Source organism: Carcharodon carcharias, chromosome 14 (genome assembly GCF_017639515.1).
Source record: "Carcharodon carcharias isolate sCarCar2 chromosome 14, sCarCar2.pri, whole genome shotgun sequence".
In the NCBI taxonomy this organism is placed as follows: Eukaryota; Metazoa; Chordata; class Chondrichthyes; order Lamniformes; family Lamnidae; genus Carcharodon; species Carcharodon carcharias.
This window is the reverse complement of record NC_054480.1, coordinates 123,709,931-123,736,461: the sequence shown is the minus strand read 5'-3', so window position 1 is coordinate 123,736,461 and position 26,531 is coordinate 123,709,931. Positions and strand designations below refer to the sequence as shown.

At 46.5% G+C, this 26,531-nt stretch overlaps 1 protein-coding gene across 7 annotated transcripts in view; it reads left to right on the top strand.

Moving 5' to 3' along the window:
- Positions 1–26,531, top strand: part of LOC121287102 (proteinase-activated receptor 4-like) — a 52,413-nt gene that overhangs the window by 10,812 nt on the left and 15,070 nt on the right. Inside the window, exon 2 of one of the 7 annotated variants that reach the window (XR_005945149.1) lies at positions 15,117–15,944. The exons of 1 other annotated variant lie outside the window; for it this stretch is intronic. Coding sequence is in view for 1 of the 6 variants with exons in the window: in XM_041204641.1 (XP_041060575.1) it covers positions 23,304–23,388 (85 nt within the window). In the remaining 5 variants the exon portion in view is untranslated. Of the gene's footprint in view, positions 1–15,116; positions 15,945–16,811; positions 16,876–21,184; positions 21,414–21,557; positions 22,922–22,973; positions 23,122–23,232; positions 23,389–26,531 lie in introns of those variants that run through there. 5 more of the 7 variants (XM_041204645.1, XM_041204648.1, XM_041204647.1 and 2 more) reach the window with 5 other exon arrangements.

The following is a 26,531-nucleotide window of genomic DNA, read 5'->3' as shown; positions in this document are numbered from 1 at the left end:
GTCACTGTTGGATATGGAGATCTTCCTGTCATTGCTAGATCAGAGGATCTTCCTGTTACTCTTGGATCTGGATTTCCACCTGTTACTGCTGGATCAGGAGATTTTCCTGTCACTGATTGATTGGGAGATCTTCCTGTCACTGTTGGAATTGAAGACCTTTCTGTCACTGCTGGGTCCGGAGATATTCCTGTTGCTGTTAGATCTGTAGATTTTCCTGTCACTGATGGATCAGGAAACCTTTCGCTCATTGCTGGATCTGAAGATCTTCTTGTTTCTGTTGGATCTGGAGATCCTCCTGTCACTGATGGATCTGGACTTTTTCCTGTCACTGCTGGATCAGGAGATCTGCTTGTCACTATTGGAACAGGAGATCTTCCTGTCACTGTTAGACCTGGAGATCTACTTTAACTGTTGGATCTGGAGATCGTCCCATCAGAGCTGGATCAGGAAATCTCCTGTCACTAGAGATCACCCGGTCCCTGTTAGATCAGGAGATCTTCCTTTCACTGCTGTATCTGGAGATTTTCCTGTCATTGCTGCTTCTGGACATCTTCCTGTCCCTCTCACTGTTGGATCTGGAGTTCTTCTTGTCACTGCTGGATCTGGAGGTCTTCCTGTCCCAGTTGGATGTGGAGATCACCCTTTCCCTGCTAGATCAGGAAATCTTCCTCTCACTGTTGGTTCTGGAGACCTTCCTATCACTGATGGACCAGGAGATCTTCCTGTCACTGATTGATCAGGAGATCTTCCTGTCACTGATTGATCAGGAGATCTTCCTGTCACTGCTGGATCTGGAGATCTTCCTGTCACTGATTGATCAGGAGATTTTCCTGTCACTGCTGGATCTGGAGATATTCCTGTAAATGTTGGATCTATAGATTTTCCTCTCACTGATGGATCAAGAGATCTTCCTATCGCTGCTGGATCTAGAGGTCTTCATGGCACTGCTGGATCTGGGGTTCTTCTTGCCACTGATTGGTCAGGAGATCACCTGTCACTGTTGGATCACTGCAAACCTGACTGACAAGCCTACCTTCACTGGTCAACACAAGCATTGGGGCTCACAATTCTTTGCACTATAAGATTGGCCTAATAGTAACCTCGTAAGTAGGGACTGAGGAATTTGCTCACCATGCAAGCTAGATGCTGAAATAGGCACATCAAAGACATCCTGCAGCATAATTTTGTTTTATTCATTCATGGGATGTGGGTTTGCTGGCCGGGCCAGCATTTATTGCTCATTCCAATTGCCATTGAGAACGTGGTTGTGAGCTCCCTTCTTGAACCACTGCGGTCCTGCAACTGCTGCAATGGCTACGCTGATCAGATCATTTCATACTGTGTATCGCGCAAACTCATGAACGGGCCCAAGGCCATCACTTTAGGCCCTGAAAAGTGCCCAGTCTGCCTCAGGTTATCCTGGAAGGACAAGGTATCTCAAAAGCTTGAGTAACAGGTGAAGCTAGCTGTTTCACGCTGTTACTATGCAGCAGCAACGCGAGTGGTATTTGCCACTAACAGGATGCTGCTGTCAAGCCAAAAAGATGTTCTGCCTATCACACGAATGAGTAATGTAGTGTATGAATTTCAGTGCCAGTGTGATGCTAGGTATGTAGGCCGTACGCCCCAAAGACTGGCGGATTGTATCAAACAGCATGTTCCAGCCATGGTTCACAACAGGGAGGGTACAGACAGTACCCAACCAGCCCGTGCTGTTGTTGTGCAAAACACAAAACACAGTGTCCAACATTAGATGTGAATCCGTGATTGGACAACATTTGCTAAATAATCCTCAATGTGCTAAAATTTACGCTGGCAACCATTTTAAGATTGTCACTTGGGCTCACAGTGTGGAGCATTTGTATATACTGGATGCTACATACATTAATATACAGGGCCCTGCTCCTTGTAGACAGAAAGAACATGTACACACTTCACACCTGTTCCAGCTAAACAAAATAAGTGACAGCCATTCACTGGTTCATTCCTCAGGGCAATGCCTTGACTAGTCAGTATCAAGCTGCCTGGTTTAAATTCCAAACAATGCTTGGCAGTTAACTGTCATGTTGTGCATCTTGTCCTTGGTGTTGCAGGAGTTGTGCTTGCTGTTGTTAATGTTGTCTTGTTTTCTGGTGCTGTTGTTAATGTTGTCTCTCTGGATGTTGATGTTTCTGGTGTGGCTGATGGTCTTTTTTGTTTTTCCAGCTCTGGTGCAGGTCAAATATGGACTCTGTTTCTCCTCATTTGTTTACCAATTTCAGTCTCAGTTACATGTGGCTTCGGTATCTGGGCTTCAGCTGGGTTCTAGGTTTTCACGACTGGATCCTGCGCACGTACACTCTGTCCTTTCAACAGCTTAGGCAGGGATTTAGGATGTTTGTTGAAGCACTGACCTCCTCTTTCCTGTGACTCAATGAGTTGTTGTCTCACTTCCTCCTGGTCATTTAGAGGATATATTTTGCTTGGCAGAGTCTTTTTTTCAGTGACTCTGCAGGCAATTTCATGTCGGCCCCAAGTGGTGTGGATCGGAGTGATAATAAGGTAAGGTTTGTGTCTTTGTTTCTTGACATTTCGCTGGGGTTCTTTTGACCGTCTGGATGTGAATTTCTATAACCCCGTGTCTTTGGGGATAATGTGGTGATAAGTTAAACCCAATCTGTTCAGCGAGTTCCTTCACTTGCCTGGATGTGAACTGGGTGCCATTGTCACATATTAATCTCTCAGGAATCCCTTGCTCAGCAAACACAACTCATACGTCTGAGAGGATTGTTGTCACTCTCAAGTCTTTCATCCTCTGGATCAAAGGAAACTTTAAGTAGTAGTCTGTGACTAAGAGAGACCATTCCTGATTGTGTGTGAATAAATCGGCTCCCACAGTTTGCCATGGTCTGGGTGACACTTCAATAGCTATTGCCCTGCCTTCCAGCTGTGTGCTTCTGTTTCTGACATACATTGCATGTAGACACCATATTTTAAATGTCTTTGTACTTGCCTACCCAGATGATGTGGCCCATGTGTCCTTCATGTATCCTCTGGAGAAGTTCTCCCTGCACCGTTTTGGGGAAGATTGTCCTGGATCTGGCTAACAGAACACCGCCTTCCAGTGAGATGTCATCTCTGGTAGACCAGTACTGCTGTATTATGGCTGTGTTTACTGTATCTTATCAGGCCATCTTTGGATCACTTGTTGAGGGAGATCTGTAACTCCTCTTTGCTGGTTTCTAACTTGACTCAGTTTGGGTGGTTACATGCACTTGGTGATGGATCTAGATCTTCAATCTTGTGTTTCTCCTGTGTTGACAGCTGAGATAAGCTACCTACCAGCACCATTTCTCTTCCTAGCTTGTATTTCAGAGTGAAATTTTAACTCTGAAACCTCAAGGATAACCTCTGAAGTCTTGTTGGTGCTTTACACAGATCCTTCTTGTGGATCTGCTCCAGTGGACGATGATCACTCTCCACTATGAAATTTCTCCCTTAGAAGTATGTATGGAACTTCTCACATCCATACCAAAAACTCTCTTTCTGTGTTGACATACCTGGTCTCAGCTGAGGTTGGAGTTTTGGATGCGAGTGATATTGGCTTCCCCATTTATACCAGTGCTGATCCCAATCCTTTTGTAGAACTATCCACTTGCAGAGTGACTGGTTTCTCTCTGCCATTTTATGACAGACTTGTCTCCTGACATATTACCTTTTTCAGTTTGTTACAACTCCTGCCATGTGGTTCTGACGACTGGAAATTTACATATTCTTTTATCAGCTCCCTCAGGTTTGCCGTGTGCTCTGACATGCGGTATGAAGGTGCTCATGTATTGGATCTAGTCAAGGAAACTTCTCAACTCTCCCTCATCTCTTGAGGCTTCTGTCCCAGGGATAGCCATGACCTTTTCAGGACTCAGCTTGAGTCTGTCAGGTTCTGAAGAACGGGATTCTGTCACTTTCACAATGCATTTGTTTGCATTTAGCCTGATCCCAGATTTCCTGGTTCTCCCATTGGCTTCATGTAGATGGCAGCCATGATCTTTTCTGTCTACACTGTAGATCTGGATATCATCAGCCAAGCTGACCGCTCCTTTGCAGCCCCTGTATGCCTCATCTATTTTCTGCTGGAACACACCCTGGCTCACTCTAAGGCCGAAAGGTAGATACAGAAATTTGTACCGACCAAGGAGCACGTTGGATGTTGTCAACAGCGAAGATTCAGCATCTTTACATTCCAGTCGCCATTTCTGGCATTGAGCTTGCTGAAAACCTTTGGCCCTGCCAGTGCTGGTGTGACCTCTTTCAGTGTTGGGACAAGATAGTTGGAGTGTTTCTATAATGATATAAAAGCACCAATCACTCATAAGGGATTATGTAAACATGTGGGTTCATTTACTTAAACTAGGCACACAAGAACATACATTCATGGATAGAAAGCTTGAAGGCATTAGCAGCAGAGCTGTGTGTGTATGTGCTTGCATGTCGATGTGTGCATGTGTGTGTGTGTGTGTCCTGGTATGTGTATGTGTGTGTGTGTGTGTGTGTGTGTGTCTCCCAGTGTGTGTGTGTACCAGCGTGTGTCCCGGTGTGTGTGTGTGTGTGTGTGTGTCGGTATGTGTGTGTGTGTTTCGGGGTGTGTGTGTGTCAGTGTATGTGTCGATGTGTGTGTGTGTGTGTGTGTGTGTGTGTGTGTGTGTGTGTGTGTGTGTGTGCGCTCCGGTGTGTGTGTATGTTTTGTATGTGTGTCGGTGTGCGTGTGTGTGTTGGGTGTGTGTGTGTGTTTGTGTGTGTCTGTGTGCCCTGGTGTGCATGTCGGTTTGTGTTTTGTGTGTGTGTCGGTGTGTATTGGGGGGTGTGTGTGTGTTTCCTGTTGTGTGCATGTATGTGAGTATGTGGGTGTGTGGTTCTGTTGTGTGTATGTGAGTGTGTGTGTCCCAGTCTGTGTGTGTCCTGCTGTTAGTGTGTGTTTATGTGTGTGTGTGTGCGTGTGCCATGCATGTTCTGCTCCAGGCTGAAGTGAAACTGAGGCTGAAGCACATGTCACACTTCCCCTCCAGTGATGTCATGCTGATATCCCTTAAAGGCATATTACAACATCCCCCTTTCTTTGAAAGGTACATTTCCCCCTTCCAAAGAAGTATAATTATTATAATACATGTTCATGTTTAGCTACCGTTACATAAGTGCATAGGATTGGTGAATCAATGGCTTGTAACTTCTGAGCTCCTGGAGGGGTGGGGGGGGTGCCCCAAAGATGCACTGGAGAAATGTCCCCCCGCCCACTGGAAGTCCCCAGGTAAGGATTGTACGGTAAATGCCTGGGAAGTTCAAACTTCCTTTGGGCAATAAGTCTGCAATCAGAACCATCAGAAACCACGATATAAACCATAAATTGCCGATGGTTTCGATTATTTTATCAGAATAGTTACCCAGGAAAGTTAGAAGAAGTAAAAACACTTAGTACTGACCCCTGCCCCGCCCCACCTAATGGACTCCCCCGACCCCCTAAAAGAGACCACAACTACCCCTGTGCCCCCACCCCCGCCCCACCCCCACCCCCACTAGTTCCTCACCCCCAAGACTCTCCATGACTACAACCCTAACCCCACCACAGGACACCCAACTACCCCAACAATCCAATGGCCACCTGACCCTGATCACTGACCACCTAACACTCCCCACCCAACCGCCAGACCCCCACCTCCGCACGGACCACCTGACCACCCCACCGGCCACTCAACTCCTGTCGACTGACCACCCAACACCCCACTAACCGCCTGACCCCCACACTGACCACCCAACTCCCACAACATACCAAATGACCCCAAGCCCCACTGACCAACCACTCTCCTCCACAGACAACCTGACCCAACCCCCACCGACCAATTGACCCCCAATCCCCCAACATGCACCTGCCCACTGACCAACCAATGGTCCTCAGTGACCACCTGACACTCACCACCCCAGTCACCCAACCCCTAACCCCCCAAATTGACCAACCAATACAGCCCACTGACCACCCAAACACCACCACCCCAACCACCCCAACCGCAGTCTCACACTGAACAACCAACTCCCCCTCGACCAACTGACGCCCTCCACTGGCCACCCGAACCCCTGTCGCCCCCCAATCACCAGACCCCCATCCCCCCCCTAACCAACCAACCCACCCCAACCAATCAACCACCAGCCCCCAACCGACTATCCCTGACCAACCAATCTCTCCCCACCGCCCATGCCCCAATCCTACTCACTTACCTCACAAGCTTACCATCTTTCTGACTTCTCATAGTGGCTGCCCCTTTAAACTCACTGGCTTTACAGCAGTGCCGTATAAAGGGGGAGCGGCTTCCTTATCCCTGACTGCACTCGACCCAAGCCCTCAGGAACGCACTGCACCGCACAGATCCCACCCGCCCTGTGTGTTGGAAGAATGGGTGAGAAAGGGGAGGCTGGATTTTAAGGTAAGTAACTAGGAACAGAATGGCAATCCGACTCCGATTACCACTCTGCAGAAGTTCAGGTTCTATGAGTCTCTGAAGTGGAAAAGTAATCTGCTGGTATGCCCAGGTCCTGTGGTGGTAACCCTGTCCGGAGGTTTCGCTAATTGCTCAAAGTGATCTTTGGGATTGACATTCTTGGATGTTTTTTTAAATTCAGTCACAGGATGTGGGCTTCGCTGGCTGGGCCAGCATTTATTGCCCATCCCTAGTTGCCCTTGAGAAGGTGGTGGTGAGCTGCCTTCTTGAACTGCTGCAGTCCATGTGGTGGAGGCACACCCACAGTGCTGTTAGGAAGGGAGTTCCAGGATTTTGACTCAGCGTCAGTGAAGGAACGGCCGATATATTTCCAAGTCAGGATGGTGAGTGACTTGGAGGGGAACTACCAGTTGGTGGTGTTCCCATCTATCTGCTGCCCTTGTCCTTCTAGGTGGTAATGGTCATGGGTTTGGAAGGTGCTGTCCAAGGAGCCTTGGTGAGTTTCTGCAGTGCATCTTGTAGATGGTACACACAGCTGCTATTGTGCAGTTGGTGGTGGAGGGAGTGAATGTTTGTGGATGTGGTGCCAATCAAGCCAGGCCTCTTTGGCCTGGACGGTGTCAAGCTTCTTGAGTGTTGTGGGAGCTGCACTCATCCAAGCAAGTGGGGTGTATTCCATCACACTCCTGACTTGTGCTTTGTAGATGGTGGACAGGCTTTGGGGAGTCAGGAGATGAGTTCTCATCGCAGGATTCCTAGCCTCTGACTTGCTCTTGTAGGAACAGCATTTATATGGCTGGTCCAGTTCAGTTTCTGGTCAATGGTAACCCCCAGAATTTTGACTGTGGGGGATTCAGTGTTGGTAATGACATTGAATGTCAAGGAGTGATGCTTAGATTCTCTCTTGTTGGAGATGGTCATTGCTTGGCACTTGTGTGGCGCGAATGTTACTTGCTACTTGTCCAGGTCTTGCTTCATTTGGACATGGACTGCTTCAGTATCTGGGGAATTGTGAATGGTGCAATCATCAGCGAACATCCCCACTTCTGACCTTATGATGGAGGGAAGGTCATTGATGAAGCAGCTGAAGATGGTTGGGCTGAAGATACTACCCTAAGGAACTCCTGCAGTGATGTCTTGGGACCGAAATGACTGACCTCCAACAACCACAACCATCTTGCTTTGTGCTAGGTATGACCCCAACCAGTGGAAAGTTTTACCCGATTCTCATTGACTCCAGTTTTGCTCGGGCTCCTTAATGCCACACTCGGTCAAATGCGACCTTGATGTCAAGGGCAGTCACTCTCACCTCATCTTGGCAGTTTAGCTTTTTTGTCCATGTTTGAACCAAGGCAATGAGGTCAGGAGCTAAGTGGCCCTGGTGGAACCCAAACTGGGCATCAGCGAGCAGGTTATTGCTAAGCAAGTGCTGCTTGATAGCACTGTTGATGACCCCTCCCATTTACTCATGATTCAGATTAGACTGATGGGGCAGTAATTGGCCGGGTTGGATTGTCCTGCTTTTTGTGTACAGGATATAACTGGGCAAGGGTCATGAAGGGTCATGAGGACTCGAAACATCAACTCCTTTCTTCTCTGCCGATGCTGCCAGACCTGCTGAGTTTTTTCCAGGTAATTCTGTTTTTGTTTTGGATTTCCAGCATCCGCAGTTTTTTTGTTTTTATCTGGATAGATGCCAGTGTTGTACTGTACTGGAACAGCTTGGCTAGGAGCGTGGCAAGTTCTGGAGCACAAGTCTTCAATACTATTGCTGAAATATTGTCAGGGCCCATAGCCTTTGTAGTATCCAGTGCCTTCAGCCATTGCTTGATATCATGTGGAGTGAATCGAGTTGGCTGAAGACTGGTATCTGTGATGCTGGGGACCTCTGGAAGAGGTTGAGATGGATCATCCACTTGGCACTTCTGGCTGAAGATTGTAGCGAATGCTTCAGCCTTATCGTTTGCACTAATGTTCTGGGCTTCTCCATCATTGAGGATGGGGATATTTGTGGAGCCTCCTCCTCCAGTGAGTTGTTTAATTTTCCACCACCATTGTTCTTGGTTGCATTTAGGGTCTTGTTCTCGATGCAATAGGTGGTTGAGGACTTGGAATGGATCTGCTTTGTCCTCAGTTATGCCTCACCATCGTGCCTTTGTGTGTAATGACTTCATAGGACCCTGGTTCTGAACAAATCCTTGTCACCGCTGCTGGTTGCCACGTCCCTTCTGTGGAATCCTGGATGTGAACTTGTCACAACTGTAAACTTGGCAATTCTGTACCTGCATTTTTCTTGTACATGTTGGTCATTTCTCTTGCAGTTTTCAAAGTTGCTTTTTAGTTTCTGAGAGTGTGGAATGGGTTACAGTAGGCAAATTGGTATGCACTGGTCTGCCAAGCATGAGCTGGATGAGTGCAGCTCCCGCAACACTTAAGAAGCTTGACACAATCCTGGACAAAGCAGCCCCGCTTGACTGGCACCACTCCCTCCACCACTGACGCGCAGTAGCAGCAGTGTGTACCATCTACAAGGTGCACTGCAGCAACTCACCAAGGCTCCTTTGACAGCACCTTCTAAACCCATGGTCACTAACATCCAAAACGACAAGGGCAGCAGATAGATGGGAACACAACCACCTGGAAATTCCCCTCCAAGGCACTCACCTGACTTGGAAATATATCACCGTTCCTTTACTGTCGCTGGGTCAAAATCCTGGAACTCCGTCCCTAACAGCACCGTGGCTGGACCTACACCACAGGGACTGCAGCAGTTCAAGAAGGCAGCTCACCACCACCTTCTCAAGGGCAACTAGGGATGGGCAATAAGTGCTGCCTAGCCAGTGAAGCCCAAATACCGTAAAAAGATAAAGAAAAGCTCTGCCAGTGATGGAATAGTTGCCCTTAAAGGTTTTGCTCTGAGATGTAACATTGCAATGTAGATCTTACTTGGCCTGTCTATATTTGAGAATTGGGGATTTCACCATGTGAATCATTCAGTCAGCTAGGCAGTTAGACCTAGGGTAATGAGGAGAAGTAGTTTGGTTGATATTCCACTTCCTACAAATCCCCGGAAATGGCTGACCAATCAATTGCAGATTTTTATCTGCAGTTATCACTCGAGGCACACAAAAAAATTGAAACTAGCGCTTATAGTTTGCAAGAGTTGTGTCTGACATATTGTGCAATTGTTGAATAATGGGTACTTGGTAAAGTAGTTGACGAAAGGTAAAGTAAGTGCCATGGACATGAAAGAGGGGTTGGATGCAATTTTGGATCCTGGATGGGTAGAAACTTCATGTGGAATCAATGGTTCTTTGTGCTGACTTGGCATATACTCTTGATATGCCTTGCACTTCTTGACGATGACTTCAATGTCACTGTTCATACCCGGCCAATAGAGTGTCTTTCTTGTGAGTCTTCTCATCCAATCTATGACCAAGTGTGAGTGATGAAGTTGTTGAAGGATATCAGGCTGCAAAGATTCCAGCATGATGACCTGCTTGCCTTTAAAAATGACTCCCTGGGAGGTGCGTAGCTTGTCCTGATAAGGACAAAATAGTCTCACATGTTTGTGGACATGCTGAATTCAATAAGGACATCCTTCAATGATGGTTTTCCACAGATTCTGTGGTGTAGAATCTTTTTCCATTTCTTCTTGTAGCCGTTGGCATTTGCATTGCACAAAAAATGTACCAGATCAATAGATGGACTTGCATTCTCCTGCAAGCGTAACATTGCAGCTCCCTTGAAACTGACAATTTTGACGAAGCATTCTGGATATTTTGATGTTAGGTCATGAACTGAGATGACAGAGTAGTTTCTGAGGTTGATCTGCCTTGTGATGTCTGACTGATTCCATGGATTGTCACTAGTGGCATACTGATAGACCTGTGATCACTGGGCCTTTAGTTTCCATGATGAAGAAACATCTGTGGCACTCAGGAGGACTGGTTGTACTTGCTTTCAGGACTGTGGATCCTAAACATGGAATTGGTGAACCATTGTACGCTGAAAGCTGCACAGAGGTAGGATTCATCATGACCTCCCATGTTTCTCGATACATGTCTTTCAGAATTTACAGGGGCAGTATGTTGCCACTTGTCCCTCTGTCAATCTTGGCCAATAATGAGTAATTACCAGCTTTCTTAGGGCAGATAGTTTGAATTTTGGCAAACAGATGTTGTGATGGTATAAGGGCGTTTATATTTTCCACAAGGTTAATGGTGTGAAACCTGTATTCACCGCTCTCCGTCTCATTGTGCACTTCATCGTCATTTTCTGGTTTGTCAATCACCTCAAGTATATGTTTCTGATGGGATACCAAAAGGTAGTTCTTATTGCATGAATGTCCCTGTTATGAATGGTCAGTTTGGAGCAGTGCATGGCTCTCTGTAGCTGTATCAGCCTTTGCTCTGGTGCACTTCCACTGCCAATGGCCCTTTCTGGCCTTGCAGAATTGATGGAAAGCTGGGCATTTCCTTGATGCATGCAGAAGGCCACACCTTCCATAGGTCTCGCTAGGTTTAGATGTTCCAGTGAATTCATCAACAATTGGTGTTGTACTTAAGACCTGTAAGCTTCATCAGCCTGTGAGGATTACTTAATACTTACATCCATCCTTGAGTAGCTCTTCGATGCTATACATTTTGCGCTTATCTAGCAGATCTTTCTGGAATGCTTCCGTGGGAGTGGATGTGATCACCAACTCAACAATTATGTCTGCTAGCTCTGTGTTTGAAAAATCACAGTGCGTACCCTTTTCTCTGCATCTGCTGATGGAGTGGTCTGTGGGTTCTGTAGGCTGTTGTCAAAATGATATGAACCCTCACTGATGAATATGGAAGTTTCATCTGGTTCTGAACCTCTCTTCCAATGTAGTCCATATCTTCTGGGGATCCTTTAGCTTCTCTGCTGTTAACCCTAACGTGTTCAGCCTGTGTAGACCTTCATTCCCAACTGCTAGGTGAATTTTTATGGCTTGCTTGTCTGGTTCGGACACACCTGAATCAAGAAACCAAAGCTCTGTACGCTGTTTAAACATTCTGAATTCGGATAGTAGGTCAGCTACATCCTAGTTTAAACTGGGGAATTTTTTGGATATTCTGACACTATTCCTTTGACCTCCCCTCTCCTATAGTATCTGGGATGAGTGTCACTGTAGCTGCTTTTGTGCTTTTATGAAGCACCACCCATGATAATCGCAACCTTCCCTGGCCCAATTTTTATGACTTTTTTTTGTTTTGTTTGACTCTCCCTTGCTCGCTATTAATCCAGCCCACACCTTGGTTACTCACCTTCTCCATCTGAGCTAACCCAGTGCTGATCCTCTTCCTCTCAATGCACTCTCCCATTCACTGAACTGACAATCAAAGCACTGCAATCTCACCACGAGGGATCCATTTGCTTACTGGCTCTTTATTTCAGCACCATCCTGGCATTGTGTCTTCAAAGCTTCTCTGCACAGTCTCCACGCAGCGATTTCAACATTCTCCAACACCGTGACCTCGTTGAGGTCTGGCCAAAATGTCAAGGGTCAACCTGTGTCATGTAACATGATTTAAGTCTGTTTACCATATTGTACATGTGCTTAATCTTGTTATCATACAGTTTGACAATCACTGAGCACAATGTTTTTATAATGATATAAATGCACCAATCACTCATTATGGATGGTGTAAGATTATGATCTTTGGGATCCAGGCAAATTCTTAGCTGGCTATTTGGCTTCTCTCTCACCACAATGGAATTTACCCAGTCTGTGACTCTGGTGATCAATTTCTTTTCTTCCATCTCTTGGAGATTTCTTTCAAGCTTTCCTTTTAGTTCTATTGGTGCTTTATGTGGGGGATGAATCACCGGTTTCATCGCTGGGTCAATAGTGTGATGCTCAAAATCTTCAAAACGTCTAACCATCCCATCAAAGTACCCTGAGTACATTTGCACCAGGTCATCTCTGCTTCTGATGGGGGTGGGGGGGTGGGGGTGCGTTTACAATGGGTGCACTCTCTTCGACCTTCAGTATCGCCCCCATTACCTCATGATTTACTGAGATAATCTGCAGTTCTTCACAGCTGCTCAACTCCAGGATAGCAGGACCGTCTGCTTCTGTGACACGGAACATATGGTTAGACCATCTTTTCCTTTGTGTGTCCCTCTGACTTGTGTTGTCCCCAGCTGCCGAATCTCAGTTCCCCCATATGTCATTAGCATGTTGTCGCTCGGTTTCAGAGCATCTTTCTTTGGATAACCATTTTCTTCCAAATTTTCAGGAAAGATCTTCTGGTGTAGTTTGAGCAGGATGATGTTACTCTGTGCTCCAGTATCAATCTTCACCTTCAGATTTATCAACGTGGGCTTTTCTCTCCCCATCTTCCTGATCCGAATGGTGGTGTGAATTTCTTCTCTGGGAACCGTCACATCCCACCATTTCATGTCTATCGTGTTCTTATGCTCTCTTTCTTTCTATCCCTGTCCATTCACCTTGTTGCTCTGGCTCTGGTGCCTCGTCCACCACCTTCTCCCTTTGATCTGTACATCATTTCTCAACAAACTCTGCAGATTGGTCCATTTGCAGGTGGGACATTTCCCTCTGTCTGTGAATTCATGTGGTTGGCTGCAGCTCCTATATGACTTTCTCTCTTTTTAGTGGACATTCTTTAGTTGCTGCTGCGCTACATCAACCCTGCTGACTCTCACAGAATTATTACAGTGCAGAATTTGGCCCATCATGTCTATATAGGCTGTCTAAATGAGCAATCCCCTTAGTCCCAATCATCCACCTTTTCCACGTAACCCTGCACATTCTTCCTTTTCAGTTAATAATCCAATTCCCTCTTGAAAGCTTCAATTGAATCTGCCTCCACCACACTCTCGGGCAGTACATTCCAGACCCTAATCACTCACTGCGTGAAAAAGATTTTCCTCATGTCACTTTTGCTTCTTTTGCCAATTATTTTAAATCTGTGCCCTCTCATTCTCGATCCTTTCATGTGTGGGAACAGTTTCTCCCTATCTACTCTGTCCAGACCGCTCATGGTTCTGATTACCTCTATCAAATCTCCTCTCAGCCTTCTCTTCTCTAAGGAAAAGTGTCCAGGTCCTCCAATCTTTGTTCATACCTGAAGTTCCTCATCCCTGGAACCATTCTCATAAACTCTGTACTCTTTCCAATGCCTTCACATTCGCGGTGAAGCCAGCTGCAGCTCAAGTTCTGAAACTTGGAACTCAAGCTGCTGCAACTGATGACATCTCCTGCACAAATGGCTGTCCAGGACACGGGAAGTGTCCTGGAGTTCCCACACTGCACAGCATGTGCACTCTTGTGGTTACAGCTACCCTGCCATTCCTATATTTATTTGTTAACTTTACTACTGCTAAAAAAACCTTACCAATACTAATATACCTTATCAATACTGATAAATTCTACTAATACTTAACACACATTACTAGCTGCAGTAAACTTTACTTAAAAATAAAAGATGAAAGATAATACTCACCACCTACTCACTTGTTCCTCATTATTAGTACTTAATATTTTCATTAATTCTCTTGGATTGTTAATGGGTTGAATTTTCAGTGCCTGTTGGCGTTGGTCATGTTCGATGGCGTGAATGGACAATATGGGAGGGAGGCCAAAAATCAGTTTCATGATGTCATGAAACCAGTTTGCAATCGTCCACTCTGCCCGTCAATGGTGGGCTGCATTTCCTGCTGTTGGACGTCAGGAACCTCACTGTAATATATTTGCATTTCATTATAAGCCCAGCCCTACAGAATCATGTCCCCCCCCCCAAGGCTGAATCATCTGGCAATCACGCCAACGTGTTTCACAACAACATGTATAAGGCGAGCACTAGATGTGCTGCATTTTGAGGGGAACTTGGAGGTGAGTGCACAGTAATGTTGCACAGTGCTCGCCCGGGTCACCCGGTGGACTTCAAGGTTGATGCGAGTTGTGGCGACAAGGACAGTCCTGTGGTTGAAGGTGGTGCACAAGCACATGCGGAGTTGGGGGGTAGGTTGGGTGAGGGAAGTGGCCCCGCATTAGGGAAACCGGGGTAAAGTGACCATTCCTCTGCAGCTGAGACAGTTCAGACGCAGCCACATTGATATGGCCGGAGCCAAGTCTCTAGCTTATCTGCCCACTCAAGCAATGCAGAAGCATCAAAGGGCCACCAAGTGTTCCAGATCTTTTCACCGCTCGGGCACAGACTACAAACTAATGAGCATTTTAGTGGACTGCAGAACAATTGGACGACTGGGCACATTGTACAATCTCCTTGCTAAAGCTGGCCATGGAGCAGTCACTGGTGGAGGCACTCACAGCCCCTGGCAATGTCATCATCCTGGTTTGGGCCAGTTTAACCCATGGTTCAAGCTAACAGCGCAGCCTTGCAGTGCGGGTTAGGAGAATGCCTGTCCCTGAGCTGAGAGCACAGCATGCAGTCCAGTGGGCAAGGCTGCGGCCAGTCAGCGGGGTGGAGTGGGTCAGAGGTGGGTGGAGTTTCGGGCAGCTAAGCAGAGCATTAATCTCTGGCCATCCAAGTGGCGGCCAGCACTCTCCGCGATGTGTTAAGGGGCCTTCAGACTTGACCAAGAGAGGTTCTTAGTACACACAGGCTAACCCACGTGTCTCTCTCTTTCATCCTGCAGGAGTACATCAGGATCATGGAGCCTGGTGACCTAGCTGTATGCCTGATGGCCTACAGAGAGTGAAGATGATGGAGAAAAGAGTGACAGAGGCTCCTGGCTGCGCAGAGGGAGAAGCAGCAAACTCAGGGAGAAGGGGCAGCTGGGGTTTCTGCACAAGCTGCTGAAGAGCCACAGGGAGTCATTGCTGGTCAATGCCTAGCTAGAACCATGGTCTATAGACTCCGCCTTTCATTCCTGCAGATGACTGACAACCAGTGTCGCTGAAGACTGCACACGTCTAGGGAACTGGTGGATCACATCTGCTGCCTGCTGCAGGATTTGGTGCCACGGGGACATGGAGGGCATCCACTGCCTGTGGTTGTGAAAGTGACCGTGGTGCTCAATTTCTATGCCAGTGGCTCCTTTCAGGGCTCCACAGGTGAGCTCTGTGGGATCTCACAAGCCTACACCCACAAAAGCATCCATGTGGTCACAGATGCCATCTTCGCTAGGGCCACAAAATTTTGTGCATTTCGCACGGGACAGCCAGGATGTAAGAGTGTTTGGATTTGCCTAGATCTCGGGTTTCCCACAGGTTCAGGATGCAATCGACTGCACTCATGTGGTGCTCAGATCTCCATCACAACACACAGTCAACTATACCAACAGCAAGGGGCTCCATTCGCTGAACATGCAGCTGATATGCAATCACCAGAAATGCGTCCTGCAGGTCTGCGCAGTTTCCAGGGAGTGTGCACGATGCATACACCCTGAGTCGCTCGCAGATCCCTGCAGTCTTCCAGGGTCCACAGAGGCTGCAGGGTTGGCTCTGTGGGGACAAGGGCTACCCACAGAGGCTGTGGCTGATGACACCCGTGCGGCGGCCTCAGACTGCGGCACAGAGACGCTATAATGAGGCTCATGCTGCAACTCGCACCACGATGGAGCAGACCATCGGGATGCTGAAGGTAAGGTTCCAGTCTGGTGGAGCCCTGCAATACAGTCCACGCATCATCTTCGTCTGCTGCACCCTTTATAACCTGGCGCTACAATGGGGTGATGAGGAGGAGATGCAGGAGCTGGAGGTCTCCTCTGATGAGGAGGACATTGATGGGGATGAGGGTGAGGAGGTCCTCGAAGGTGATAATGATGATGATGAGGACATTGCACTGGCCAGGTGAGGCAGGTGCACCGGCGGAGGCCGTCATAGCTGCTTGATTTGTGGACGATGATGATGACATGCATCGGGGTGTCCCCGTAGATCCTCACACTGCATCTGCCAATGTTTGACTCCAGTCTGGCTTATGGCAGTGCACATACTCTCTGTGACAATGCTCCTGTCTTGGAGATGCAGTGGAGGCCCTAATAGTCGCTCAAATGCAAGAGGATGATGACGACATGAAGTGAGGTCTCTCCATATATCTTCACACAGCCTCTGTGAATGTCTGACTCCTGTCTGGCGAGGGTGGCTCATTTGTGCTCCGTAATCATAATCATAGAGACACAGCCGTGAAACTTTAAATGCATTGCCTTCAACGTCTGATCCCCTTCAGGAGCACAGAGTCACTGATCAAGATGCTGACCAGCCCCAACCTAAAGGTGTTGAGAGCACAGAGAGAATGACGGAAACCTGTGAAGTCGGACCATCACTTTGGTCTGAAATTTTCATGCTACACAGGGAAGAGGACCTGGACTGAGACACCTGCCTTTATCTTGTGCAGGAACCAAGGCCTCACATCTGAGTGACACCAACACTGCTCATCAGAACAAGGAGCCATAGGCAAGAGGCATACTTGGAAGTTTATTTACTTCACCTTGTCTTCACCACTACTATTAACACTCTCTTTGTCTTGTGTCCATGACATCTTGGTCAATCTCTCCTTGGTCCTTACCTAAGGACTTTCTATCCTGCTTCACATGCCCCAGCCCCTCTTAAACAGTATAAATTCTACATTTCTACTTCTTTTTAGTTCTGAAGAAGAGTCATATGGACTCGAAACATTAATTCTGTTTCTCTCTTTATTCTTTCATGGGACATGGGCATTGCTAGCATTTGTTGCCCATCCCTATTGCCCCTTGAGCTGAATGGCTTACTCAGCCACTTCAGAGGGTAGTTAAGAGTCAACCACATTATTGTAGGTCTGGAGTCACATGTAGGCCAGACCGGGTAAGGACGGCAGATTTCCTTCCCTAAAGGACATTAGTGAACCAGATGGATTTTTACAACAATTGATGATAGTTTCATGGTCACTGTTAGCAGCTTTCAATTCCAGGTTTGTTAACTGAATTCAAATTCCACCGTCTGCTGTGGTGGGATTTGAATTCGTGTCCCCAGAGCATTTGCCTGGGCCTCTGGATTACTAGCCCAGCAACATTACAACTACACCACCATCTCCCCTTTACATTAAGCCTGGAAAGGTCAGAAAGACTTTCTGTTTAATTATGCCATGCTGCCTAGTACAATAGAAGAACCAGATTGAACTGGTTCTGTTCCGCTTCATATGAGTCTCAAATGTGGCCCGGTGGAACACTTACACATAATACATTAGTTCCTAGCTATGTAATTCTTAGCTATTTACAAATATTTATGAATAATATAACAATATATAACAGGATCTGCCAGTCACTGCTGGACCGGGGTGGGGAGTGGATTATCTGTGTCCAGCCCCCTGTTTACGCAGTCCTCACTGACACATGAAGTGGTATATTTTTATTTCTGAATATAGTCAAAAACCAATGGAAAAACAAACTGTGAATGCAGGGTTGGAAATGTGTGGCTGAGAGATATGATTGCCTTTGATACAAAGTTTGGCACATTCCCCAATAACATAACAGGATAAGTAAAAATTCCTTCCTTTTAAAGATCTCAAATACAATAATTAACTTGCATTTTTTAAAGTTGGTCATTAAAGTTCGTTCTTTCCAAACTATTGTTTCAAATGGGATCAGATATATGAAGATTGATACAGAGACAGAGCTGAACTCCCTCTATGCAAATATAAATAGACGAAGCACTTATTATGTATCAAATTCTTTTGTCTGTTTCTGAACAGATATATTGACATGTCAGTCTCAAATTATCTCTGTAATTCAACTGAAATTGGTCTTCACCAGAAAAGCAAAACATAAGAACATAAGAAATAGGAACAGGAGTAGGCCATTCGGCCCCTCAAGCCTGCCCCACCATTCAATAAGATCAAGTCTGATCTGCCCTAGGCCTCAACTCCCCTTTCGTGCCAACTCCACATAGCCCTCAATTTCAAAAATCTATCTACCTCCTCTTTAAATATTTTCAGTGATCTAGCCTCCACAACTTTCTGAGTTGGAGAATTCCAGACATTCACTGCCCTCTGAGAGAAGAAATTCCTTCGTATCTCAATTTTAAATGAGTGTCCCCTTATTCTGTAATTATGTCCCTAGTTTGAGATTCCCTCACTAGAGAAAACATCTCCTCAACATCTACCCTTTCAAGCACCCTCAGGATCTTGTACATTTCAATAAGATCACCCCTCATTCTTCTAAACTCTAATGAATAAAGGCCTAACCTGTTCAGACATTCTTGGTAAATCAACCCCTTCATCCCAGGAATCAGCCTAGTGAATCTCTTTTGAACTGCCTCCAGTGCCAGTATATCCTTTCTTAAATACGGGGACCAAAACTGTACACAGTACTCCAGGTGCGGCCTCACCAACACCCTGTACAGTTATAACAAGACTTCCCTATTTTTAAACTCCAACCCCCTAGAAATACAGGCCAAAATTCCATTTGCCTTCTTAATTATTTGCTTCACCTGCATGTTAACTTTTCTTGTTTCATGCACAAGAACACCCAGATCCCTCTGTGCTACACTTTTTTGGAGTTTTTCTCCATTTAAATAATAGTCTGCCTTTTGATTTTTCCTACCAAAGTGCATGACCTCACTTCCCTTCAACAGCTTCAGAGATTTTTTTATTATTCTTTCACAGGGTGTGGGCATCGCTGGCTAGGCCAGCATTTATTGCCCATCCCTAGTTGCCCTTTAGAAGATGATGGTAGTAAGTTGCCTTCTTGAACTGTTGCAGTCCATGTGGTGTAGGTACACCCACAGTGCTGTTAGGGAGGGAGTTCCAGGATTTTGACCCAGCAACAGTGAAGGAACGGTGATATATTTCCAAGTCAGGATGGTGAATGATTTGGAGGGGAACTTCCAGGTGGTGGTGTTCCCATCTATCTAACTGCCCTTTTCCTTCTAGATGGTAATGGTCGTGGGTTTAGAAGGTGCTGTCTAAGGAGCCTTGATGAATCCTTGCAGTGCATCTTGTAGTTGGTACACACTGCTGCTACTGTGCCTCGGTGGTGGAGGGAATAAATGTTTAAGGTGGTGGATGGGGTGCCAGTCAAGCGGGCTGCTTTGTCCTGGCAGCTTATAGGCCATAAATGATTACCCAATCCATTGCAGTCAATCAGCTCACTAACACTCAGTTTGGATTCCACCAGGGCCACTCAGCTCCTGACCTCATTACAGCCTTGGTTCAAATGTGGACAAAAGAGCTGAACACCATTGGTTAGATGAGAGTGACTGCCCTTGATGTCAAGGCTGCATTTGACCGAGTGTGGCATCAAGGAGCCCTAGCAAAACTGAAGTCAGTGGGAATCAGGAGGAAAACTCTCCACTGTTTGGAGTCATACCTAGCACAAAGGAAGATGGTTGTGATTGTTGGAGGTCAGTCATCTCAGTTCCAGGACATCACTGAAGGAGTTCCTCAGGGTAGTGTCCTCAGCCCAACCATCTTCAGCAGCTTCATCAATGAACTTCCCTCCATCATAAGGTCAAAAGTGGGGATGTTCGCTGATGATTGCACAATGTTCAGCACCATTTGCGACTCCTCAGATACTGAAGCAGTTTATGTCCAAATGCAGCAAGACAATATTCAGGCTTGGGCTGACAAGTGGCAAGTAACACTAACACCATGCAAGTGCCAGGCAATGACCATATCAAACAAGAGAGAATATAACCATCGCCCCTTGACATTCAATGGCATTACCATCACTGAATCCCCCACTATCAATATCTTGGGGGTTACCATTGACCAGAAACTGAACAGGACTAGCCATATAAATACTGTGGCTATAAGAGCAGGTCAGAGGCTAGGAATCCTGTGGTGAGTAACTCACCTCCTGATTCCCCAAAGCCTTTCCACCATCTACAAGGCACAAGTCAGGAGTGTGATGGAATACTCTCCACTTGCCTGTATGAGGGCAGCTCCCTCAACACTCATGAAGCTGGACACCATCCAGGAAAAAGCAGCCCACTTGATTGAAAACCCATCCACAAACATTCACTCCCTCCACCACCGATGCATAGTAGCAGCAGTGTGCTCCATTTACAAGATGCAGTGCAGAAACTCACCAAGGCTCCTTCGACAGCACCTTCCAAACCCACGACCACTACCATCTAAAAGGACAAGGGCAGCAGATAGATGGGAACAGCACCACCTGAAAGTTCCCCTCCAACTCACTCACCATCCTGACTTGGAAATAAATCTCTGTTTCTTCACTGTCGCTGGGTCAAAACCCTGGAACTCCCTCCCTAGCAGCACTGTGGGTGTACCTACACCACATGGACTGCAGTGGTTCAAGAAGGCAGCTCACCACCACCTTCTCAAGGGCAGCTAGGGATGGGCAATAAATGCTGGCCCAGCCAGCGACACCCACATCCTGTGAATAAATTTTTTAAAAGATCAGGTGCAGCATAACACAAGCTGCTGACTCCCACCCAGCCGAGTATTCACTCCAGATTTACTCACTTGACAGCTTGCCACTGGCTGAGTTTCTCTTCTAGATCTTGGACACCCAGAACAAAGTTTCTCGAATTTGCAAAAGCAAAATGTTGAGGATTCTGGAAATCTGAGAAAAAGAGATGATGATGGAAGGTCACTCTGAAACGTTAACTGTTTCTCTCTCCACAGATGCTGCCTGACCTGCTGAGTTTTCCCAGCATTTCCTGTTTAAATTTTATCACAAACAAACTCTCGTTCAACAGAGTCTCCAGCGGGCATCCCGGATTGCAGCAAACAGGATGACAAACTTTATCTCTTTTCACATCACAGGCAGGACGTTTGTGTTTGGGAGAGAAGACGCCAGTTTGAAGAAGGCACAGACAATTTCCCACAACTGCTTCACATGAGCAACTACAGGCACATGACACAGTGCAGGATCTACCTCCCATTCCTTTAATAAGGATGAGCGTCTGGGTTCTGCCCCTCAGCTGGGTTAAAGCCTGGATATGGTTGATGAATAGAAGATTCATCAATGCCAATTAGGCGTTGACAGAGTGAGGTTAGCCAGCCACAGCTCAGCTCCCAGAGGCTGTTCAATGCACTTAATCTTAAGAACATAAGAAATAGAAGCAGGAGCAGGCCATTCAGCCTCTTGAGGCCCAGAATAAGGGGGAATCAGTTTAAAAATTAGGGGTTTCCCATTTAAAACTGAGATAAGGAGAATTTTTTCCTTACAAAAGGTTGTTAGTCTGTGGAATTCTCTTCCCCAGAGAGCAGTGGAGGCTGGCTCACTGAATTTATTTAAGGCTGAGTTAGATTCTTGGTCAACAAAAAGCAGGTTATGAGGGACAGGCAGGAAATTAGAGTTCAGGCTACAATCGGATCAGCCATGAGCTTCTGGAACGGATGAGCAGGCTCAAGGGGCCGAATGGCCTACTCCTACTCCCAATTCTTGTGTTCGTTGTAAGCTTGCCCTATCATTCCTGTGGTCAATGATCTAGCTTCCACTGCTCATTGAAGAAGACAATTCCAAACACTAACAACCCTCTGAGAGGACAAATTCCCCCTCATCTCCATTTTCAATATTTTGACGCTGTGCCCCCTATTCTAGATTCCCCCATGAGGGGAAACATCCTCTCAGCTTCTGAGCCCAAGAACTCCCTGAAGATCAACCTCAAGTTGCTGCTGTAGTTTCAGCAGAAGATCAAAGGGAATTCCATCATGAACACTTTCACTTTGTGAAGGAAAATTTCATAAATGTAAAGTTAAGACGTTGCAGACGGAGCAGAAAAAAATCATCCCGCTAGGCTTTGCTAAACTGTCTCTCCAGTCCTCACGACTGGATGAAAATGGAATGTGAAAGAGAGAAGTGGACGTCAGATGTAAAGAAGGGAGAACTTCAGAGCCACCACCAACCTGGAACAACGGTGCCGGACATTGGCCAGAATCCTCCACTCCAATTGGCGGTGTGCGTCGTGGCAAGCGGGAGGGGGCAGAATTTGGTGGGAGGGGCAGAAATCGGTTTCACGCTGACGTGAAATCACATCGGGATTATCTGATGGTGCCCACCATGGCGTACTGCGAAACCCACTGGAGAGGCCGGCATGAACCTGAGTTGCATCCCACTAATGGGATGCAAATTAAGGCCTGATCGGAATCGTCCCCAACATCAAATTCATCTCAGGCCCTGCCAGAGCTGAGGGATGACAGGAGTTCATGAGAGCTGAATTGGATGATCAGCTTCTCCAGATCTTGAGGAAATAAACCTCCTTCATGTGGTGGGAAAGGTTTGAGAGGCTGAATGGCCTCTTCCTGTTTTTATTTGTGGAGAATTGGCCCAACATATGGGGGAGGTTGTATTTAAGTGGGAATGACTGTACTGGGCAAAGAGTGATCATGGAAGGTTCTACAATCCATGGGAGGGCAGGTCTCAGTTTAATGTCTCATCCAAAATATGGCATCTCTGACAGTGTAGCACTCCCTCAGCTATGCACTGACAATATCAGCCAGAACCTTGCTCTCATGTCTCTGGAGTAGAAATTGAAACCACAGCCTTCTGACTCAGAGGTGAGGTAACCACTGAGCCACAGCTAACAATGGAAAATTACAACACCAGGCGATTGTATTTTTAACTTAACATGACACACATATGTCTAATCCTGATAGACAACTTGTTCATACAAATTCAAGGGAGCAGAGAACCGGAAATTTATATAAAACGATAAGATGTTCCAGCAATACCACAGAACTAGACAGCCAATAGAAAGGTAACCAAACTGATAGTTATCCTTCAGTCACATGAACTGATGCTTACAGGCATGTAAGGGATCATAATCTTTCTTGTCCTTAATTTAATTAACAAAACCAATTGTGTAATCAATTTGTTTGATTATGTTTAGAGTCAGTTAATATTGGGATAGGAGGGAACAGTGAGAAAATTGGTGGAAAAATGAAGTGGAAAGAGAAACTGAGGGTCCAAAACTTTGCAAACGCTGAGTCTGCTTCACAGTTTTCTTCATTTGTTAACAAAAAAGGTGAAAGGAATTCTTCTCAAATCATTTCCAATGCACAGAACTTTGTAAATTGCTTTGAGAAATTATTTGCTATGCTATGTGGGCCAATGGTCTGTGAGGAATTTGAGGACAGACACAAGATGCCTTGTTTACCACAGGGTAGTAGGAATGTAAAAAGCGATTATTCTGTGTAAATATCCGGAGAGAAACAACACTGGAGGTCACAGGCACTGCACAACCTGATGCAGGATAAGTTGATACTAGATCTCTGGGATAGGGGAAGTTGACTGAAATGGAGAAGACCATAACTGAGTTACTGAGATGAGGAGAAATTTCTTCACCCAGAGAGTGCTGAGCCTGTGGAATTTGTTACCACAAAAAGTAGTTGAGACCAAAACATTGTATGTTTTCAAGAAGGAGTTAGATTTAGCTCTTTGGGCAAAAGGGATAAAAGGATATGGGGGAAAAGCAGGAGCAGGCTATTGAGTTGGATAATCTGCCATGATCATAATGAATGGCGGAGCAGGCTCGAAGGGCCGAAAGGCCTATTCCTGCTCCTAGTTTCTATGTTTCTATGAGTATTTGAGATAGTAGGATGGTAAATATTCTGGGTTTTGATTTATTCTCTTCAGGGTCAGGGGCTCAAGGGATTCAATGGTTTGACCAGAGCCCATGGTACAGATTATGGCTCTAACTTTTGAATGGAGTGTTTTTTCATTTATTCAATCACAGGATGTGGGCTTCGCTGGCTGGGTCAGCATTTATTGCCCATTCCTAGTTGCCCTTGAGAAGGTGGTGGTGAGCTGTCTTCTTGAACCGCTGCAGTTCCTGTGTTGTAGGTACACCCACAGTGCTATTGGGGGGGAGTTCCAGGATTTTGACCCAACGACAGTGAAGGAGCAGAGATATATTTCCAAGTCAGGATGGAGAGTGACTTGGAGGGGAACTTCCAGGTGGTGATGTGCCCATGTGTCTGCTGCCCTTGCCCTTCTAGCTGGTAATAGTTGTGGGTTTGGAAGGTGCTGTCTAAGGAGCCTTAGTGCGTTTCTACAGTGCATCTTGTAGGTGGCACACACTGCTGCTACTGTAAGGTGGAGGGAGTGAATGTTTGTGAATGGGTTGTTAATCAAGCGGGCTGCTTTGTCCTGGATGGTGTCAAGCTTCTTGAGTCTTGTTGGAGCTGCACTCATCCAGGCAAGTGGGTGTATTCCATCACACTCCTGACTTGTGCCTTGTAGATGGTGGAGAGGCTTTGGGGAGTCAGGGGGTGAGTTACTCAACACAGTATTCCCAACCTCTGACCTGCTCTTATAGCCACAGTATTTATGTGGCTACTCCAGTCCAGTTTCTGGTCAATGGTAACCCCCAGGATGTTGATAGTGGGGGATTTGGTGATGGTAATGCCATTGAACATCAAGGGGTGATGGTTAGATTCTCTCTTGTTGTGGATGGTCATTGACCGGCACTTGTGTGGCGTGAATGTTACTTGCCACTTGTCAGCCCAAGCCTGGATATTGTCCAGGTCTTGCTACATCTGGACATGGACTGCTTCAGTATCTGAGGAGTCACGATTGGTACAGAACATTGTGCAATTATCAGCGAACATCCCCACTTCTGACCTTATGATGGAAGGGAGGTCATTGATGAAGTATCTGAAGATGGTTGGGTCTTGGACACCACTCTGAGGAACTCCTGCGTTGATGCCCTGGGACTGAAATGACTGACCTCCAACAATTACAACCATATTCCTTTGTGCTATGTATGACTCCAATCAGTGGAGAGTTTTCTCCCTGATTCCCATTGACTCCAGTTTTGCTAGGGCTCCTTGATGCCACACTCGGTCAAATGCAGCCTTGATGTCAAGGGCAGTCACCCTCACCTCACCTCGGGAGTTCAAGCCTTTTGTCCATGTTTGAACCATGGTTGTAATGAGGTCAGGAGTTGATTGACCTTCACAGGATCCAAAATTAGCATCAGTGAACAGGTTATTGTTGAGTAAGTGCTGCTTGATAGCACTGTCAACACCCTTGCCATCACTTTACTGATGATCGAGAGTAGACTGATAGGGAGTGATTGGCTGCGTTGGATTTATCCTGCGTTTTGTGTTCAGGGCATACCTGGGCAATTTTCCACATAACTGGGTAGATGCGAGTGTTGTAGCTGTACTGGAAAAGCTCGGCTAGGGGCGCAGCAAGTTCTGGAGCACAAGTCTTCAGTACTATTGCTGGAATATTGTCAGGGCCCATAGCCTTTGCATTATCCAGTGCCTTCAGCCATTTCTTGGTATCATGTGGAGTGAATTGAATTGGCTGAAGACTGGCATCTGTGATGCTGGGGACCTCTTGGGGGGTGGGGGGGGGCGGTGGTGTGTGTGTGTGTGTGTGTGTGTGTGTGTGCAAGGTGGATCGTCCACTCGGCACTTTTGACTGAAGATTGTAGCGAATGCTTCAGCCTTATCTTTTGCATTGATGTGCTGGGCGCCTCCATCATTGAAGATGGGGATATTTGTGGAGCCGCTTCCTCCAGTGAGTTGTCTAATTGTCCACCACCATTCACAACTGGATGTGGTAGGACTGCAGAGCTTAGATCTGAACTGTTGGTTATGGGATCATTTAGCTCATGCTGTTTGGCACGCAAGTAACCCTGTGTTGTAGCTTCACCAGGTTTACAACTAATTTTTTGGTATGTCTGATGCTGCTCCTGGCATGCCCTCCTGCACTCTTCATTAAACCAAGGTTGATTCCCTGGCTTGATGGTGATGGTAGAGTGGGGGAAATGCTGGGCCACAGATTGTGGTTGAGTACAATTCTACTGCTGCTTGATGGTCCACAGCACCTCATGGATGCCTAGGTTGAGTTGCTAGATCCGTTTGAAATTTATCCCATTTAACACAGTGGTAGTGTCCCACAACATGATGGAGGGCATCCTCAATGTGAAGACGAGACTTTGTCTCCACAATGACTGTGCGGTAGTCACTCTTACCGATACTGTCATGGACAGATGCATCTGTGGCAGGCAGGTTGGTGAGGGTGAGGTCAAGTATGTTTTTTCCTCTTGTTGATTCCCTCACCACCTGCCACAGACCCAGTCTAGCAGCTATGTCTTTTGGGATTCGGCCAGCTCGGTCAGTAGTGGTGCCACCGAGCCACTCTTGGTGATGGACA